The following is a 14,164-nucleotide window of genomic DNA, read 5'->3' as shown; positions in this document are numbered from 1 at the left end:
GTATCCGAGCAATGATTTGTTTTAGCTTGTAAAAGTTTGCAAGATGCATAAAACTTGTTTATAGAAGTTATGAGGCACTAAAATACTATCGTCTATCATTGGCAATCTCTTCTGTTCCCTTCCCTCCCCCTCTCCCATTTTTGACGCTTCTGTTGCATGAACTTGTTTAGCTAAGTTAAGAACCGCGTTTTTTTCGTTGTCGAAGTTGCAGAGGCTTCTCGTAATTAGAAGAGGGGAGGCAAGAGAATGTTACATTTTAAAATGATGAAAATTTGATTCTGGTGATGCAAGATGTATCACTCAGAAATAGATGTATGAGACATTAAAAGTTCCTCTCTTCTTCTTAATTCAAAACTGCAAGCTGATATTGTCACGTTAGTTTAAAGTCAAGAAGTAAATAATTTTTATTGGTGAGGAATGAAATACCTAAAGACCTATCCACTTTAATTTAAAAGTCATGGAAGTGTCTACACGGCAGATGGTAGTTTATTTGACAAAAAGTCAAATAGTTCTATAAAAATGTGTCGTTTATGGATAACATCCTAACTTAAGAAGGTAAATGCGCTTTTCATTCCGTCGTTTGATCCTCAAAGGAACATGCGATTGTCTACTTTTAAGAGGCAATGCTTGGGGTGATTTGGACTCCAGAGGCAGAGCCTACTTACAGGGTGCATGGGCAAGATTTACTCGATACAGCTCTTTCTGAAAGAAGCAAAGAAAAACTCCATTTGATCAGAGCCAGGACCAATCAGTTTATTCTTACGAGGCTACTCAAGACGTCATACCGCATACTGGACAGCATAGCAATGAGGGAGTTCGCGCATTCAAAGTGGAAGAAGGATAACACCACCTCATCCTCACCCTCTTATTCCTCCCGATAATACTTCTTTAAACATTAGTTATCGCCTTCTTTAGACATTGAAAAATAGCATGAAATAAGTGGTATTATGAAAAAAGCGATGCAGAAGCTTTAAGATAGACGTATACTTTAATAGTTGCGAACCTTACAACGTCCTTGTGGATGACTTTATTCCTACTGATGGCATTGCCGATATAACAGCCCCAAAAGGGTAGCAGGTAGTAATTCGAAACGTCACAGAGAGCAGGCACCCTAGGCGGATAGTGTACTCATTGGCAACTTACATGATAGGAATCGTGTAAATCGCATCATTGTTAAGCAACCTCTTTCAGCCTCAATCAAAAGAAACAAAATCTTTTATTAAGAGACCCTCTAAGGAGAGAGATCTGTGTACAATGGCTAAAATTAGCTTATGTTCTGGACAAACTTTCCTCCGAAAACCAATCTGTTTATCGTTCAGTCCTGCCAATTGAACAGCAAAAGACCTCACTTGATACATTATGTAGACGCAGGGCGACAGATGAAATCATCGAGGTCTTTAGGAGGAATCCCTTCTGCCTGATTCAATGGTTTTTTGATTGGTAATGAAATATTGTCATAAGATCTTTGTTTCTGTTTCAAATGTGATTAAAATTCACCTGGCTCCCTGGAGGAGGACATGTGAAGGAAGAACCAACTTAATCATTCCTTCTACAGTGTGTAATACTTCCTGAATGAAGCGCAGTTTACTGTGAATTTCACTCTTCTAAATTGTGTATCTTTTCCAAAATGAAACATTTTAGCCCTAGCCACCCTTTTCACCTCACCTTTATTTCCCTTACAGATATCTACCTCACTGAGCAAGTGATCAGGCGATTATCCAGTGCCAATAAGGGTAAAAAACTGTTCTTAAGGAAACATTTTTTAAAGGAATATTGAAGGCAAGGCATCTCCTTTCCTTCTTATCTCTCCTCCCCTAAAGTGAGAATCTCCGCGCTAGTAAGTAGTACTGAAAGGACATGAATTTCTGTCCTCTTAATGACTAGTTCATTTCTGGATATCTATTAAAAGAGATATGATATTCTTTTTTCCCACCTTTAAACTTTATCATATTAAGTCGGTAGCATTGTTTTCCAGTGTGAGGGATCTCACACATACGCACAGTTTACTGAAGATGAAGAGCGGTTCATGCCCCAGTAGTGGATCGTTTGGTGGCAATTAATGATCTGTTTGCTTACTTGATCGCTAAACAAGCATATACAGTACACTGAACTATCTCTCAACTTTAGCCAGTCAGTGAGCAACTCTAAGAGTGATGGTGCGTTTTAGAGCTTTACGTGAACTTGGTGCCATGGCATCTACTTCCTCAGGAGATTTCAGCAGGACTTTGCCTCTATCTTCACCCACTCCAAAGACAATAATACAGGTTCCCGTTGTCAGCGCTGTTTTGACTTACTGTCAAGATTTAAGAGTCCTTCGGTACGTGATCCACCTTAAAGGGATCCGTTACCAGAATCAAACAATTGTAAACCACTTCTGAGTGGTACCTTACCCCACTGTACTACCCCCAAGATAAGAGGAATGGCTTCTACTGCCGAATTTGCGAAACCGAGTAAGTCTACTTCAAGTAGCTTTTCAACCGGGATTGAAGTCCGTTCAAATACGTGGACAACATGGATATATTTCATCCTTAACCGGCTCCAGGAGGACTACACCAATCACTTAAGATATACACCAGCCTATTTCATAAGTCTTCGCCAAAATTTACGCTAATTTGTTTGATTATTCAACATTTTGGACAAGTACAGCAAAGTGCAAAGCAAAAACACTCTCCTTACCTTACCAATCGTCTATTCTATTTACCCCAAAATTTGACAAGTGATTAATTTCACCTTGTTTGGTCGCAATAAATCTGTCATTTTCACTAACAATAGCTGTAAGTACTCCTTCATTATCCATCTTCCCTTCCTTTGGTACGGACAGCGCTTTAATGCAAAAAAGCGAGCATAAGTGAGTTAGGGCAAATTTTAACCTGTGAAAGTCGCATTCCCTTGTTACGCTTTTACTCAACGTTTTCATCGTTCCCGATGGGGGACTTATCTCTTGTAACTTTGGCAACGGGTCAGGTATGGACTACCGAGGGTCAGGTAGACGTTCCACATGCTAGATGACTGTTCATAGGAATGATCAAAATGGCAATGAGGAATGGATAACCACTATCGGAGTTGGCCCCAAAACATATTTTTTAATCAGGTACCAGCATAGAAACTAGGCTTGACGTTTACTGTGTATATGACTTGTGCTCTATCATTATTGCAGGCTATTTCAGGCACGAACAGAAAATTTTGCCTGCCGTCTTGATTAATGATGTCTGGATTAGTTCAGGACATGCGTACCAGCTAGACGAAGTGAGATACCCTTGATACCCATGGCTAAAAGTATCAGCATCATCGAGACGTTGTCATGTTAAAAGTTTTGGTTTGTCTCAAAAAGAAAACCCAAGCTATCTAAGGCCACTTTTCTTGTAGGGTGGTAACTTTTGCGCTGCCCCATGGCGTTAGTCCTGGTGTGATTTGGCTGAGATCACATCTGATGTGGATGATTGACCCTGAGGAGATTGCCCACAAAGGCGCTATGTAAAACCATTTCAATTTTTAGCATCTATTTAACTCTAGGGCCCTAGCCAATTTCTAGAAGTGCAACGAAGCTAGGTTTTTTTTATTTTGAGGGTCTAAATTCCCCAGTGTTGTTAGGAGAATTTTGGTAAAAGAATCAAATAGATAATCTGACAGCTCTCAAGAGGGAAGAGAAGCCAAGATGTTGATGAATAGTCGACGTTGCCAATCTGTACATTATGCAAGTTTTTTGAATCACTTCACTTTTTATGACATTCGTATCTGCAAAGATTGATTGGCAGCTAAAATTCCCTCTTTGTAGAGCATCGGAAGCCTCGACAGCCTTAACGTCTACCTGGCAGATGAAGTTTCGCAAGGCATTTGGCAACCTTTGGGTTTAAGAGGCTCTGAACTCGTCATAATATGGCTTATAGAGTCTTCTCAGAAGGCAGTGGGTACGATTTGTTATTCCCGTGCAAAGGGCTGAGAGGTCAAAATCATAGACAAAGAGTTATCTCGTCTAACGGAGGTGCAACCTGTGAAAATTGAAGGGCCTGTGTATTTAAAGAGACTTTATACCTAAATTAATATTATACAGAGGTCTTAGCAACTCAACGTGTCCGTTACATCTACCAAGTAGACAGTGATACCTCCAACATGCCTGTAGGTGGGCAACGGTTGGTGCATGGAGGTCGAGTGGGTGAGGGAGGGAGAATTATGATGCCAACTGTTAAAAGGAATGCGGATTTAAACGTTTCGTGTAGTGCATGTGGCATTTGGAGGGCTTGACAGCCTAACCACCAAAGAGGTGTACTCGTGAACTTTTGATTTGCCCTTAAAATTTAGCTTCCACTTATCCGCTGCGTCTCTCGTTGTACTAAGTGGGCAAATAGGATCACTTCAGTGGGATAGTAGTGGATAGACATTTGTTTCACTACGCAATTAACACAACACGGAAGCTCTTCACTCTTGCAATCCAGTTGGAAGATGTGTCATTGACTCCTTAGCCCTTCCGTTTTAAGCTGGTACATATCATAGCGATTTGGCACATCACTCAGAGTCACATATCTGTGGTAGTTGTCAAGATTTCTGCTTACTTTACCCTTTTTTGCTCTATTACTATTATTGGGTGGCTTTTTGTTCACCTAATTCAATTTCCTCTTTGTCACACCGAATTCTTTTTTACCTAATTCATCTCTCATTTTGTGATGCTACCAAGCAGTGAACACCATGAACTCCCAATATTTCTTGGTTCCGAGATTCAGTGCACAACCCGTGGAGGCCTAAAATTTGGAGGTGCAAACGGTTTTATTTCTAGAGTATGTAGTTTTTTGTAAAACCTGAAGGAACTTCCACCGACATCGCGGGAACTTTGAAGCAGCTAAACAGAACAGCCTTTACCATGAAATTTGGGCTGAAGTAGTTGGTTACATTGTCCGCGACCAATTGGACATTCAGCTTGTCGATTGGTTTACTGCCAAAGTATTTTTCCGGAGTCCACAGCAAAGCTCATACTGGAACAATGCAAAGGGTGCTGGAACAATCGAACTAATAAATACCTTCGACATCAACAGCAACAACAGCTCAATAAGGCCAGATTACCAACAAAAAGCAGAATTAAAAGGTGTAATAAAATCAACAACCAGACGGCAGATCTAAATGCTACAAAATGGTAAAGCAACTGTAAAGTATGCCACTTGAAGCATCTTCGTCTAATCTGTCGATTTTGAAATGCCGGGTGTCAGTTATACAGCAACCTGACACATGTTTCAAAAGCCTGATCTCCACAAACAGCTAATGAAGGAGCTTTAAGGTCTCTTGTGTTTGCTGCTGATTTCATCTGTCTATTTTAGTTGCATTACGCAAAATTATCTGACCTAAAATGTGGCCACACACTCTTCCGTTTTTTAATACAGATGGTACAGAATCCTATGTTCCACCTAATTAGCCTAAACGTCCCAAATCTGGTGCGGACATCAGATCCGCCCACAATTCTGTGCGAGGTATCATAAGCCATTTACCAGACTTTTGACTCCTCCCATCTTCTTGGTGACTCTCATCTTGTACCTCGCAAAAGCTAGTTTTGTGCCCTATCGTTGGTTTGAAGCCCATTAGACCTGATCTTTAAACAAACTGATGCACTTTATTGTACCTTCGCTCCAAGGTATTCTGTGGGTATTTTATCAACCAGTGGAGACTTGTTGTAACATCGCAAAGACGATAGTAAAAGTTCTCACATTGGTGGTGATTGTCTCATCTTGCTCAACTAATTCCGCCTATAGCGAAGTTGTGTCACTGTTGAGTGGCTTTTGGGAATGGGCGCCTCAACCGATGACTTATGGTGACTGCCAATGGCATTTATTTTAAGGAATCCCAGCATAAATATCATGCCTTAATTTTTCTTGGTTCTTTACTCCTCCTGACCAGGGACGTGTCTTACCACCTGGATTACTGGGACGTTTGCTCTCAGAAGGTCAAAGTATGACAGAAAAACATCGGTTGTCGAGTATTTTTTTCGATACTTCGACATCCCAAATTCAACTGTTCAAGTTTACTGAATTGGAGTGGTATACGCACAACCTTCTAGTGCACTCCATAACCCGAAGTAAGGCAGAGTAGCTCTTCTAGATTCGCGTTTGAATAGTCTAGAATGAATAGAAGTCCTGCTCTATCAAGGAAATTATTTTAGACCATCGAGAGAGGATGTTTTCAAGAATGTGGGCAATTACATGTGTCATTTTCAAGACTTTAATGGTATTTAAGCCCAACGAAAACATATTGTTCAACTTGTGCATAATTTACCTACTTCTGACCCTCCTAAAGACAGCTTCGGACGAACCACAGCAAATAAAAACTTTGAAAGGAGACAGCAGCATGGCTACAAAAAACCCTGGCAATCACTTTAACTGCATTGGATTTGGTGGTTTTCCCAGTGTCTGAGCTCTTGACCCTTGTTTTGCTGTATTCCTAGGAGTAGTAGCTACTTGCGCGCCTACTTTCATTTCGTCTCAGTCACGCGGAGTTTTTTATTTCCACTTCGTCAAATTGGTTTCTGGCTTTGATTCTCTCGTATTTTCCAGCGCTGTAAATTCCTTATGTAGTCCACTCGTTTCAAATGGCTAAAATGAGTGGGGAAACAGCAAAGTTTTGATTGAAAATGTGGCATTATATTTAAATATCACCAAGAATATGAAGAGGCCCAAAAATAGGAAACGGGAATGAATCTTCAACCATTTTTTACTTTTGACAAAACCATCAGCTTTCATTGCAAACATTAATACCCAGGTAATGAAATCACTACAATCCAACTATTGTATTTACGTGCATAGTTACTTTTTCTGCAAAAAGGTAGGAAATTTCGCATCAATTCATCTATGAATTTGTAGTCAATTCCCATTCGGCGTTTTGTTCGTCTGTCAATCTTCTCGGAAGTTCTGTACATATGGGATGCACATGTAGCGGTACGTGGTTTTGTTTGTGGGACAGAATGGTGAGTGGCTCATTCGAAACGACTAAATTAGAGCCTCATTTGCTTAAGAGAGATTAGGAAGCCAAAAGCCCAATCCCTCATGATTCAGTCAGCGTACAACATTTTTGCAGCTCACATGAAAGAAGTTAAGAGTAAGTTTGGCAGGTTTTGAAGCTTCTGAAATCAGAACCCAGACTGATGGGCTGACATTTGTCCCTGCACGCGTTTTACAAGTCTGTAGAAGTCGTAGCCAGTCGTTGCAGTGATATTTACCGTAAACCGCACGAAGTACTTTCGTCACATGACCTTGTACCGGACAGGTATTTCTGCGGTTTCATGGTCTAGACTCTGTTTTGTAAGGTTGCATATTTAAAGCAATAGAGTAAAGATTTGCTCATTTAAAATCGACTTATAGGTCGAAACCTGTCTATTTGATTGTTGTTACTTCATTGCGACCTTCAAAGTGCTTCTTATCAAGTGGTCTTTGTTCATACCGCCTTTTAACGACTTTGATAGAAATCAACGATAAGACCTTCTTATTGTGGTGGTGCACATTGGTGGCTAGCTCGTAAATACTGCACTGAAGCAGCGAGACACCTTGACTTCCGATGACTGGAACCAACCTCTAGGGCACTTCACCCTCACTAAAGGGATAGCAAGAACTCTCCTCGGATGTTTAACCCCAAAGACATGGCTATATTTGAAATAAGAAGCTCCTTATTTTGACGGCTTTGTAAGTGTAAGTGGACTGAATTTCAACCTCACTATGTAAAAGTTCGGTGCTACTTGAATGGTCCTTTGTTGTATAGGAAAAGCATCGTTCTTGATTCCCCGACAGGCTCTGATGGCAAATATCTCCTTTAGGACAAGGGACCGCGGATGATTAAACAAAAAATATTCTAATCTGGTGAAATTTCTATCGCTTAATCTACCTATCTATCACCTACATCTACTTGCTAGGGTTTTGAGTGAACAGCTTTGTCGATGCATATGTGCTATCTCTAACGTCTTTACGTTTAATCACTACCGAGGGAGGTCGAAATCAATCTGGGGTGCTTTTAACCCCCGAGTTTCGCCTTTATTATTGTCTTCTTTTGTAGGCATCAGGTCCTATCCTGTAATTTGGGCCAGCGACATTTCCTTACTGACTTAAATCCTCACCTGCGAGAAGTGAACACAAAATCGGTGCGCCATAGTAACTCAGGTAGGAAACCGGATCTCGTCTGTTGTGAGTCGAAGTTCGAGTGAATTACACATCGCGCATCAGTGGTGCGATACAGGGGAGAACAGAAAACTTAGCAGCCAGATGCGCAGATTAAACAGACCGCATGGAACAACAGCAATGCAAGTAGCAAGTGTTAGGTGGTAAGCCAAACTGACCGGTCAACAGCTATTTGAACAGCTTAGCGAAAAGCAAGCAAGAAAAATAAAATGAGAGAAGGAAAGGGGGGATAGTTAGCAAAATCAGAAGTCAAAAGATTTTAGTAAGGCTCTTTTTAACTCCCCGTCCCACACTCAAAATGACTAACCAAGACTAATTTGATACTTTTCCCACAGGCTGTAGTCAGTCTTGGAGGAGATTTGATTACTGCACACCAGATGTGACGTCTCTTTGCTCCTACAAGAAACCAGTCCTCATTGGTTGCTTTTGCCACCTAAATCATCTTTTAAGAACTCAACCAAACCGTTTGCTACCTGATTTTGTGCAGCCACAATTATTGTAGTCCAACATGAAACACATGTCACATATTTGTGACGGTGATTCTAAATCAGAAGATATGAGTGGCACAGCGCTTAAAATAAGAGAGTACGACCATCTCTATCTCTTCTGATCCACCTTGACGACTGTTGCAACAATATCGCCATCAACTTCACTCTTCAGGTGGTTTGATGAACCTTCGAGGAGAAGGGAGAGAAGTAGAATGATGAAAAACGAGAGAAAAACTCCATTTTTTATGCAAATGTTGAGGTGCTAATTCAGTCCATCAAGTCAACTGGCAGGCATTGATGTATTTTGCACACAGACGTGATGTGAACCTAGCTAGGGAAGGAAAAATGATGTAGTAATTAAAATGCAGTGTCAGTAAAGAAGAAACGAAAACGTGTAAAGATGAAGCAAAATGTAACGATTTAGACGCCCTTATGTGGTTAAGTTTGAACAGTGTAAAATAGAGGATGCATCACACAGCCCTTTAATAAGGATTTAATAAAAATGCAGATGTTTACCATCACTACAGCTTATAAATATTCGTGGGTACTTCTTATTCCAAAACTTTGTTTATTGTTCATCTACTACCAGAGCTCCAATTCAGGTTATAGGGTGTGATCATTAACGCTTTCTGCTGTTGACCGAAGTCATCACTCATTTTCGGGCCCCTTAGTCAGCTCGCCTCCGCCTCTTGACATGTTTTTTGGTACAGTTGTTTTTGACTGATGGCATGCCCTGTCATGGTCACGGCATAAATGCTTATGCGTGTATAGTGATATTTCCAATGAAAGTAAAATTGGAATTGCCTTTTAAAGTGGTATTAGGTGGGCTACTACTGTTATGTACTTTGAAAGTAGTTGATGTTGCTTGATTAAGCGGAGCATCTCCTTATTAGTCAGTTGATTTACAAGTAAAAATCTCTTTCAGATTATTCTTATCTTCATTTAATCGGGTAAAGGGTTAAAATACATTTTCAAAACGAAGTTGGAAACCTTATACTATTGAGCCATCATGACTTGCTTTCCTAATTGTTATCAACCCACAACCTTTATGCCTAATGTTTTACCTGCACGTGCGGATTTTATCTCACCTTCTGTAGTTTTTAGCCTTTAAAAAATAAATACTGAGGAAGGAAGGAGTTTCAGTGGTCGAGGACCAATAAGATGACATATCTGAAGGAAAGCATGAAGTTTAAAGGGCAATTTCTCCTCAAAAAGCCTTATTCACCATGAGTAGATTTAGGTAGCTAACTTTATAATGCAAACTTTTTTAAAAAATGATGGAAGCACTTGGTTTAAACCAATCTCCTTCTTGTAGCGTGTATGGAGGGAAAGAGTTCTCGGCTGAATGAGCACTTGAGCAGATCCTTCAACATGAACGCATACGTAAAAAATGACTGCATTTAAGATGTGATTGGGTCCTATAAAAATTTTTAATATAAAGATACCTTAGGACTCTGAACTGTCCTCAGTTGGTGCTCATTTCATTCTACCTTTCTAAGTTAATCTTACCGCAATTCCCTTAACTGATTCGGTCCTCTCATGTTATGCAAGTAGTATCCTCGCGCTGATTTATTAGATCCGCAACTCTAGTTCAATGGAATCTAGTACTTAAATCAAAATCGCTCTTCTCACATAAAACTGGATCTAGTTCTATCTAACCAACAGAGCTTTAGGCCCGACCGGCCCAAGGTAGTCTATTGTCCAGGAGTTGTTTTAGGTAGCAGCGTGTCCAACGCATCCCCCCCCATCCACTATCTCATGCCCTCCACCCCCATCACGTGAAATTAAGCTTTACATCGTTCCTTCAGAAGCGAGTCTCGTGACTTATAGCGTGTTTTATCTACGTGATCTTCAGACGTTGTCAGTTAAAAATAACTAACTCCGCTGATATTTAATTGCTTTGGGTGCGATCTGTCAGATAATCAGATAGGCACACCCGTACTCTTTGGAGACTTCATCAACAAAGGACTGTAATTTGACAGTGAAAAATAAACAAACGAAGAGGACTTACAACAGTCTTCTTTAAGAGTCATCAACTCTCTTGGCTTATTTGAAAATTGTAAAATATTTTTTTTTCCTTGGAACTCGCAATTAAGGTCCATTTTTTTTTTTCAGACCATACGGACTTATATCCGAAAACGTGACACTAACTTAAAGCTTTTGACATCTATAGAGGCAATTACATGGGCACCTCCTTACTGCACAATCTCCTTTATTCTCTACCCCCGCCCTACAAAATGACAATGGAAAATATGCTCTGCATCAATTGATATTTTCTTGAGAGTGCCGTAGGAAAAAAATTGAACGGTTATTTCTTCTGCAGGGTGACAAGACAAATGGCGTATTTTCTGTCAAAAAAGATGACATTAATGTACTAGAATTTTGGTGTCATCGGGGGGATTCAAAGGCCTCCAAAAGAAGGCCTGATAGACATGGCTTCTTGCCTTGTCGAATGTGATCTATTTTCTTTGGAAAAAGCAAAAAAGACGCTTGAAAATTCTTATCAATGAAGCTAAAAATTGAGAGGTTAAATGAATGCATTCCAGGTGCATGGCGAATGCATTCTATTGCCTGATTAATTACCCTTCTGCCTCGCTCGCCTCATCTCCCCTTTCAACTTTGGCAACAAATTGGTGTTGGAGATATAATACGGCTTGGAGAGCGTGTGTGACCACGATTACATGGTTGTGTCTACCTCCTCATCCATAGTCTTTTTTCGCTACCTCGATTTTCTGTCCGTTTTCCTGTCTGTCTGTCTATCTGCCGCCCTATTAACCGCGCGAGGGGATGTTAGTAGTTCCATCAGTCAGTCCACCTGTTAAAGTTCTATTTCTCATGCCATCGCAACAATGTTGACCTTTTCTTAGAATAAACATGTCAGGTTTTTCTCTCAGGCCTTAGCGACTGAAAAATTTTAGTTAGGGGGCTGTTATGCTACTAATAAATTATTGAAAGGTTAGTTGATCGAGTCAACGCAGCACTTGGGCGTTTTAAGAATAAAACTGTTTGAGTTAATCGTATTACTTCATGAGTAACCATGAAAATCTGTTGTCTTTGGCCATCAGTTGAAGTTTTCAAGAACCCTAGAGACAATTCAAAACCCGCCGACTGGTTCAAGAAATCGCCTGTACTAACGGATTAGCATTCATTTTTTCTCTATTACTATGTGAGTAACTGCTAAGATGTTTACTGTTGTGTACCAATGTATATTAGTGGGGTCACAGGTAGTAAATCAAATTGATTGCCCTCGTCACCAGAGTCACAAATATGTGACATGTATTCTTTTTAATTAACGATGAGAGACTCCCTTACATCCCTTCGGGAACGGGAAACTCAACTCTACAGACACTAAAACGGGTGTAGGAGGCTCTTGGTTTGGGCGGTTTTACACTTGCCTAATCTGACCAGCATAACTTGGAGGATATATTAAAGGAACATATGGTATTCGGTAGACGGCTAGGTCAAAGAACGTTATGCGTTATGTCCGCAGGATACCCTGATGAGTCAAACGAACCCGCGTCTTAATTTTGCTAGGATGTAGGTCTAAAGGAGCCACTGAAAGTTTAGTAGAAACACTCCCCCACTCTTTTGGCTATAAAATAATGTCTGATTTAGTGAAATAAGAAATATTTGGTATTTTTAATAAAATGATGTAAATACATTTTATTTAGCATAAACAAACTGCTTTGATAAAGCTATGAGAAAAGGAGGAAAAAATATACAAATGTTTTAAACCCACCTATTAGTTCTTGATGTAATTGCTACCAGGGTATCAACGACTCATCCATCCTTCTCTATCATGTGATTTAGTCTGGAATGTCATTTATATTCTGTGTTTAGTTTAACAAGTAGACTGTTGGACAGGAGTCATGACGACAGCCGTGGGTGCATTGACTGACATGTCCGTCGGCCAATAAGGCGTTTGAGACGGCCACCATTTTAAGAATCTCAGTGGCCTTCCTCAGGCCTATAAGTTGTATCGCATGGGGTCACACCCTCCTGTAAAAGTGTCATCTTAAAATGATAAAAGGATGAAAATCGGGTGCAATTTTGTCACTATGGCTAGCTATCATGCTACAAGTGCCCTTAGATAGTCGATTTACACAAGGCGACCTTTATGAATGGCTGGGGTTTGAAAGTTGGTGGCGCTTGGGAGAGGGTTGGGTAGCAACTGTTGCACAAAGTAAAATCGCCCGCAAGACCTCTCCTCCTCTTAATGACTCCAAAGGAAAACCAGGCGATTCGTTAACGCCTACGTTCGTTTAGGTATGCAAATTCCATTCCAGGTAGAAGCCTGAAAGCCAATGTTATATCATGTGGTCGAAAATACATCCCAGATTTCAAAGTAGAGCCTTGTAGGCAGAAAGGCGACCCGCAGATTGAAACTAATGCATCTAGGTTGAAGTCGTCGGCCGCACGAATCTTGCTTAAATCGGTTCCGAAGTTGCAAACGCTTCTCACTTTTAGATCGAGTGCCTGCAAGCATTGAGAAACAGCCCACTGCTTCTCTAGATGACAACACTTTCTTCATCAGTGGGAGGAAGAGAGATACTAGCCCGTTTCCATCGCTTCAATCCTTTGGTGATATTCATCTTAACAATTGGTATCACCTTTTCTTGACATTGGATCATCATGTGCGGCATAGACAGGTGGCATATGGAATTGGGTTAGAAAGGAAGGAGTTTTTGCTTTCTGTTGAGCCATTTTGACCAATTGTACTAATGTTTATTTCATCGAGTAAAATTATTTATAAGAAGCTTTCTTTTTTTTTTACTTAGTTACGCGCAACACGACTTGACGAATGAGGCCTACCGAAATTTACCGGCAAATTTAGCCTTGTTTGTTTGAAGGTGACAAGTCATTCATTCAGCCGTTTTTTCATGATGTGGAAGTCGAAGCTTAACTGTCCTACAAAAGTTAGGCTATGGTTAGCACAACAAGTAGTGCCCGTCTTTTGACACTCATTTGTTGCAACAACGCTACTGTTTCGGCTTATAAGTCTTCCAATTCATTTATGGAACCACGCTAACTGTTCATAGACTGATTTACTCCACAAAAATTCTCTCGCAATGTAGTTTCTTCTTCGTACAACTAACAAATCTACTTTAATACTTGTTTTAATGGACCATTACCGATCACTTTGATCACAGGATTTTGTTGCACCCAGGGTATGGCTACTTGCAAGCGAATAATGTATGACTAGAAAAAAGGCAATCAAGCAGGTAAGTAAACAAGCCAATCCATTTGGTGGGCGTTTTGCCCACCGTTGGCTCATAAACAATACAGCACGATCCTCCTAAATAACTTTTCCAACCGCTTACGCAGTTATTTTGAGCAAAATTTGGGGTAAAAAGTTTGCTTGGAGAAAAGAGGCCGAAAAAGAGAGTGTTAAAGTGATTTAGCGGATTAATTAAGTGAGTTTTTAAGGCTTCTTCATTTTTTTATTCCTTATAAAGACAGTAGGTCTTTGCATTTGATGGTGGCAAAAAGATGCTAGTTACCGTGCAGAATGGTTTTTTGGAAAACTTCTTT

General features: G+C 40.3%; 1 protein-coding gene across 1 annotated transcript; it reads left to right on the top strand. All coding sequences in view use genetic code 11, as the record gives it.

Moving 5' to 3' along the window:
* Positions 1-2,925: 2,925 nt before the first annotated feature.
* EGR_03677 (hypothetical protein) lies at positions 2,926-4,174 on the top strand (the record flags this gene model as incomplete). The annotated part of the gene is made up of 3 exons (XM_024492926.1): positions 2,926-2,985; positions 3,776-3,904; positions 4,121-4,174. The coding sequence occupies 3 exons, from the start codon at positions 2,926-2,928 to the stop codon at positions 4,172-4,174; spliced, it is 243 nt and encodes an 80-aa protein (XP_024352583.1).
* Positions 4,175-14,164: the final 9,990 nt, after the last annotated feature.

This window comes from Echinococcus granulosus (genome assembly GCF_000524195.1).
Source record: "Echinococcus granulosus chromosome Unknown EG_S00020, whole genome shotgun sequence".
Classification (NCBI taxonomy): Eukaryota; Metazoa; Platyhelminthes; class Cestoda; order Cyclophyllidea; family Taeniidae; genus Echinococcus; species Echinococcus granulosus.
The sequence above is the reverse complement of the archived record's forward strand: the minus strand, read 5'-3'. Positions and strand labels throughout refer to the sequence as shown.